This window comes from Echinops telfairi, unplaced genomic scaffold, assembly GCF_000313985.2.
Source record: "Echinops telfairi isolate 266 unplaced genomic scaffold, ASM31398v2 ScPeMD7_18;HRSCAF=68, whole genome shotgun sequence".
NCBI classification, from domain to species: Eukaryota; Metazoa; Chordata; class Mammalia; order Afrosoricida; family Tenrecidae; genus Echinops; species Echinops telfairi.
The window spans coordinates 50,147,998-50,154,793 of NW_022103915.1; the positions used below are offsets into that span (position 1 = coordinate 50,147,998).

Genomic DNA, 6,796 nt, shown 5'->3' on the forward strand with positions numbered 1-6,796 from the left:
TGCTGTGTGTATCTAATGATCACATTTAAATCTAGTTTGATTTGCAAACATTTTCAAAACGTATAGGGCTCTTTAAGCTGTGATGGGAGGTGACAGATGGTGGGATGTGAGTGAACAAAACGAGGAGCACCCATGCGACACGGTGCTTTCAGGCTGGCGGGATTCTCGGGCTCTGAGGGGGACAACAATAATCCGATGAAGCCCCAACGGGCGGCTTTAAAAAGCAACGACTTTGTTCTAATCACTCAGCAGCCACCCACGATCCCGTCTGCAGATGAACGTGATGGTGCGCTCCCTCGGCCCTGTCTGCTGCGGCAGAGGTCACCGCGTGGTGCAGGGGTTTCGTCGTTTTAACATTCTGGGGACATGCAAGATGAGGCCTGGGCACACGCCGGCGTGGGCCGGCACTGCTAAAGGCAGACTACAAAGTGATGGCATACATCCTTCCTTTAAAATGCCAAGGTTTTCAATGCATAGATGTAGAAAGTAATTAAGTTCCATGAATATTTAGGAACAAAACACACAACCATATATGAATCTTGGTTCCCAAAAGAGAAAAACATACCAGAAATAAACAAACAAACAAACAACTCTGGTTTTCAAAGCCACCACCTGTGCACAGCCCTCCTGTTGACCAATGCCCTTCTACAGAGGCGCCCTCCGCCCTCCGCCTGGGTTCCCACGGATCAAGCGTGCCCAGCTACTGTGTGTCTCCGTTCACACCGACCACGCAGCAATGACGGCGGGGCAGTAAGAGCCAGGGACCTTGAATGGGCTTCTTCTACCTTTGTCAAACATGATGTAAAGGCTCGTCCAAGTTTATAAGGCGGGGGAGAGTGGGACAGGCTTGGTGACAGACCCAAGGTTAAGGTAAAAGTGTGGCATTTTAAATCCAATGATTACAAGGAGAGTACGGTTTAATTGAGCTGACTTCAATGATGATGCCGCTGTTTGGAGCATGCAACACATCACCGATATCTGGTAAATCCCTGGCAGGTTTCTTCACCGTGACCCCCTTCCCCACCCCCAGCCCCAGTCTGCTCCCTCCCCCCTTAATAAACAACAGTATAAAAAAGGTAAAATCTAGAGTTAGTGGCAAAATCTTCACAGTAACTTGTTAATAAAGTCGTCGATGACGGTCAAGGGCATCAGTCAATTGGACCTTGGAAAATCAGTTTGACGCAGTTCTGTTCCCCCACCAGCTGTGTTGCACAGAAAGGGCAGGCGGCGTGAAACGCGTGCGTTCCATGAGGCAACGGGATCTGAGACCAGTACTTCGCCGACTTCTCGGAGCACACATGGCCACAAGGGGTGAAAGCGTGGGTCGGCGGCCCTGCATCCACGTAAAATCCTGCCTCGCAGCCAAGCCAGAGAGGGACATAGGGACCCACAGTCCTGCACATGGGACACTCCCGCTCGTTGGCCTCCGTGTCGCTCCGGTGGCCCCAGTTGTGGTACCCATGCACGTGGCCGCAGCTGAGGTATGCCCAGGGCTGCTTCTCCTCCACCACCTCCTTCCTGTTGATGCTGGGGAAGGCCAGGGTGTTGAGGCCCACGGGACACTGTGGCCGCGCAGCATTGATCTCCTGCCGCAGGGCTTCTATGTGTTTCTGGGTCGGAGTGTGAAAAAGGCCATCTGCTGTTCTCCAGAGCAGAGTGGCCCCACACAGGTCAATCAGGGAGCCGTCCTGCAGCACGTTGGTCTCACTTTCCACCTGCAACAGGGGGACAGACATGCCTTTAAGCGCACAGCCCTACACCCTGTCCAGCAGACTCTCCTTTCAGAGGGGAGAGAGAGACCATCTCTGAAGACAGTATAGGAAAAATAATTAATAAAACAGTCCTGAATAAAGTATCACACAAAAACCAACCCCACTGCCATCGAAATGTTGCTGGCTCACAGTGACCCTAACGGGACAGGGTGGACTGCCCGGGTGGATTTCTGAGGCTCGACATCTTTGTGTGGCAGAAAGCCTCCTCTTTTTCTCATAGAATGGCTGATGGGTTTGAACTGCTGACCCTGAGGTTAGCAGCCCAACACATAACCACTACTCTACTAGGGCTCTTTGATTTTGAGGATAGAAGTCAAAACCTTTGTTTTCAACAATTAAAAAAAAAATCATGGTGAAAATATATACACCCAAACATTTACCCATCTAACAACTCAATGACGTTGATTCCACTCTTCGTATTTACAAGCAGCACCCTGGCCTTTTCTGAATTATTCTGCCACCATTAACAAATGCAGTGCCCTCCTGAGCAAAAACCTCCCTTCCTCCCCGCATCCCTCTCAGCCCGGCAGCCACTAATCAGTCACCCCTGACTTGTGCACACGTGTCTGTCTCATGTAAGTGAGATTATTCCAGTATGTGCCTCCGTGTGACAGGCTTAGTCCGTTCAACAAAATGCTGCCGAGGTTCGTCCAGAAGTGGCTCTCTAAAGGGGGTTTCCTTGGACGGGAGATTTGGGGAAAGAGTGTGGGGAGGAAGGACAGAGGCCCGGAAAGGCCAAAACAGCTTTTGTGCTGGGGGGCAGCGGGCCGGAGACAAGGAGCACAGATGTTCAACAGACCACTGGCCACTCTGCTCACTGCCAAGCCCTCAGATTCAAGCTCCAAGCTCCACTCAGCCCTGGGCACTGAGCCCGCTCTGGGGCCTTGCCGAGTGCTGCCCTGCTCTGAGAGTCTCTAGGCATTAACTCACCCTGGTGGTCACTCCTGTTCAGCAGAAGAGGAAGTCGTTGGGTGAGCCAAAGATTCAAGACCACAAAGTTACCGGGTGGTGAAACCAGGACTCGCACGTGGCGGTCCCACTCTGTACACAGGGCACACACACTTGGCTAGGCACTGGAGGGTTAGAGGTGCAAGTCTACCCAGGGGCGCTCAGGAAAAATGAGCCCCTGTCAGGAGGGTGCTTCTGTTCTGCCACACGTGGGTCAGCCAAGAGTCAGGGTCAGCACAAAAGCAACCATGTGCCCTTTGAGTTCGGTGACGAAGCAGCGTCTTCATTGCCACTTTGTGTGCCCTAAGGAGCCCTGGTGCGTAGTGGGTCGTGTGCTGGCTGCTAACCGCAAGCTGAGTGGTTCACAATCACCAGCTGATCGGCAGGAGAAAGAAGAGGCGTGCTCTCCCGTGAAGAGTCCAGTCTCGGACACCCGCGGGGCAGCTCTCCTCTGCCCTGTACGGTTGCTGTCCATTGGCATCAGCTCAATGGCGGTGGGCTGCTGTTGGTCACCGGTGCCACCTCCATCTGTGAACAGAGCGCCGTTTGTCCCACAGGACGCGGCAGCAAGGGGAACACCCCCCCTGGGCAGTTACTGGGTACAGGCAGGACCGAGGTTTTATTCTTTTAAGTCTTCAACATACAAACGAACGACAAGAAAATGAAACCAAACCCAACGCCCTCACGTCCACTCGGACCCACAGAGGTGCCACGGGGCAGGTGGACCAGCGCCCGTGCCTCTGTACAGGAGGAGAGAGGGGCCACTGTCTCCTGGGGCAGGGCTGGCAGTGTCCGACCGCTGCCCTTGCAGTCAGTGGCCCACGGTGCAGCCCCCAGGCCACCAGGGTCCTTAAGAAGAGGGGAGAGCAGGGAGAAAACCACAGGTTGGATGGTGGTGCTCTTGTTCTGCGAGTCAAAGTTCACCCGCGGCGGCTCTTCCACATCAGCTGTGCAGGTGCACTGCCCAGGACTCAGTTCCTCACCCACCACGTGACGACTCGGTCCTCTGATCTGTGTCTAAGAGGGAACCCTAACACGGCCGAGGGGGAGGAAGGTTCGGGCGATGCCTGTGGGGAGAACCTAGGATGACGTAATACCTGTGCAGAGAATTTTAGATGAACGGAAGCACTTGGTAAACTGAGTCACGGGTCTTCTCCTGTATCACCAAACTGCCCATCTCATGCCAGGGAATATCGTTCAAGAAAACACGTCAAATGCAGTTATTAAAATACTCGAGGGCCTCGAGTAGATTCGTGAATGTGCTCATGTTATTATCAGCCTAATTCTGACTCAAAGTTCATTCGCTTATTTACTAAGTGGGAGTGAAGTGCCTAAAAAGTCATTCCTCTGAGAATTAATTAATTATGCTGATTAAGCCTAAGTAGCAAAGTTCTATCATTCGCCATGCAGACGAGAAAACACGATTTGCTGTTAAGAACACATTATTCTGTCGATTTATATTAGATGCAGAGTATACTATTAATACATACCTTCCTATTAGGGCTCTGATTAGCAGTCACTCCACAAAGTGAGGACCCCCCGCCCCCGAAACCCAGTGTCATGGACGTGATTCTGCCTCGCAGCAACCCCGTAGGCCGGAGCAGGACTGTGCCCCGGGTTTTCTGAGACGGTAACTCTTTATGGGAGCAGCAGCCACATCTTTTCCCCTCAGAGTAGCTGGTGGGCTTGAACCTCAGGTCAGCAGTCAATGCCTAAACAATGTGATGTTGGGCACATTCAACATTGTTGTTTCAAATACGCAGGGCCATGACTGCTCACTTTACTCCTTTTTTTTTCACTTTACTCCTTTTAGTTTGGGGTTAAGACCGTCAATAAAGTGTACTTGCCAGAGACCACCCCCAAACCTATCTCTTGATAGACATGACTTGTATCAGATACTACTCGCAATGTGTACAGGGCACAAGAGTCATAAATGGAAACACTAGCCTCAAGAATCATCTCAGAGCCCAAACGCGCTGCAGGTGAGCAGCAGGCGACGTCTCCACCCGGTTTCCCAGCGCCCGAGGGCCCTCAGACCGCACTCTTTCCCATCGTCCAGTCAGTCTTACCCTGTCCAACAGTGTCAGACCACACGCAACTTATGGAGACGAACTTGGGAGTGCGCCCATGTTTAATGCGACCCCTACTCCCGCGCCAGCTGTTTTTGGACTTGATTTTTCTCTTTTCTGTAGAATTACAAAATCCTCTAGCCCACACAACACTCCATTATAACCAGAATGGGCCAGAAACCCCCGAGGGACTGGGTCTGCCCGGAGAAGACCCTGTGGATGCCACCCCACAAGGGAAATGTTCTGGTGAATGTCAGAGAGACCATTGTAAAGAGGAGCTGGGTGATCAGTGAGGAGGCCTGAGGTTCAATACCGCCCCACCTCCATTATCCTGCTCCATCACACCGCCTCAGCCGCAGAACGGGCGGGGTTTGCTGCCAGGGAGCAAGGCGCAAACGAACGTCGTCGCCTCTGACAGGCTAAAACAGCGCCATCAAGGACTCCCCATGACTGCTGTCGTCACCATTAATAACCAGTCTGCCCAGCCTCAGTCGGCTTTGTACATAACGAGCCGCCGACAGTTAACAGAAGAGCTATTTGGGAAAAACTGCTTTCGCGTCCCCGTCCCTCTTGCGAAAGCACTGAAACGTGGACTGGGCGTGGCCTTTCGTGGCAGATGCTTCTTGTGGTACTGAGTGCTGGGGCTGTGCTGTGCGACGGAGATGCTGGCCCAGAAGTGCAGGACGGTGTGAACTAGTAAGACCCGGGAGAAGCCTGTGAGAACGGAGAGGCAGGAGACCAGGCAAGCCAGGTCCGTCGACACCATTTCCTTTTGTCCCTCTCCATCCTAAAACCACTACTGGGGTACCAACTCTCTCTGCGAATGTCTAGCCCCTACCCGTTTTCCTGTGGGGAGGTTTGGGCGAAGATGTTTGCTACTCGATTAAGACCCCTTCGGTGGCTGGGCCCCAGAGTATAACAAGATCAGAAACCCCTGCTCTCATTTAAGGTGTTACGGTCATTTCCCATGGAAGCACAGGTGCAAAGGCTGCCGGCTTTGGGGATATTCGGAGAGGTACATTAACATGTCAGGCCAATGCACCCGATGACTCTTTTCAAGTCATAAGTGTAACTGTGAGTGAGGTGATGAATAGGCGGGATTCTGACTTGGCTCCTTATTGCACACTCAAGGCAGAAAAGCTACCTTCGTTAACTTTTAGTTCAGCGGCGTCTTGTCATTCATTCGCTAAGTCATAATTCTGCTGATGCGTCTTCGACACTCAAGCCTATTCTTCCTAAAGTGGGGTGAAGCGCTGTTTCGTGAGTCAGCAGACAATAAAAGACTGGAGTCTACAAAGGAAAAGGGGCGAGCGGGTCCCACCGTGGGGAAGGTGAACCCACTGAGGGAAATAAAGCCATTTCCTTCTTTCTTATAGGTGGATGGAAACTTTTCGTTCCCCTTGGTGGATAAAACCCTGTCTATAGGTCAATTCTGGCTCACTGCGACCCTGTATGGGTCTTTGAGGCTGTCACTCTCGATGGGAGCACCTCACCTTTCTCCTGAGGGGCGGCTGGCGGGGCTGACATGAGCCTGCGGTTAGCAGCCTCATGTTTACTGGATAGCTCCACCAGGGTCCCAACCCCGCCTCACGGTGGCCCACGTGGTGACAGCAGACCTGGGCTTCCCGTGGCTTGCCAGGGTCGACTATTCTCCAGAAGTAGGTTGCCAGGCCTTTTCTCTGAGGTGCCTCCAAATGGACTTGAATCTCCGTTTCAGACAGTGGCTGGGCACGTGGACCATGGGTACCACGCCAGGACTCCACACCCGCAGAAAGGCCCCTGGTTTCAGAGGGAGGGCAATGACAGTCCACACGGAAGCCAACTCACCAGTTTCCCCCTTTGCTGGGCCGACCTGGTCTCTCGCAAGGTGTACACATCCCCACACACGGAGATCTCGCGCCAGACCCCAGGCTGGGACTCTTCAGTGAAGCCCCCTCTGGGGTGCATCACCAAGACCCCGTTGGTAGTGAGCCCGTCCATGTGGCCGTCGGGGTTTTTCCACTTGGC

The 6,796-nt window shown here is 52.9% G+C and overlaps 1 protein-coding gene across 1 annotated transcript in view; it reads right to left on the reverse strand.

Annotated features, from left to right (window-relative positions):
* Positions 1-1,045: 1,045 nt before the first annotated feature.
* Positions 1,046-6,796, reverse strand: part of PELI2 (pellino E3 ubiquitin protein ligase family member 2) — a 155,559-nt gene continuing 149,808 nt past the window's right edge. Inside the window, exons 5-6 of the mRNA XM_030884872.2 lie at positions 6,617-6,796; positions 1,046-1,715 (exon numbers count right to left, since the gene is read on the reverse strand). The exon at positions 6,617-6,796 is cut by the window's right edge and continues 1 nt beyond it. Coding sequence (XP_030740732.1) covers positions 1,149-1,715; positions 6,617-6,796 — 747 coding nt within the window. The 3' untranslated portion in view covers positions 1,046-1,148. The remainder of the gene's footprint in view (positions 1,716-6,616) is intronic.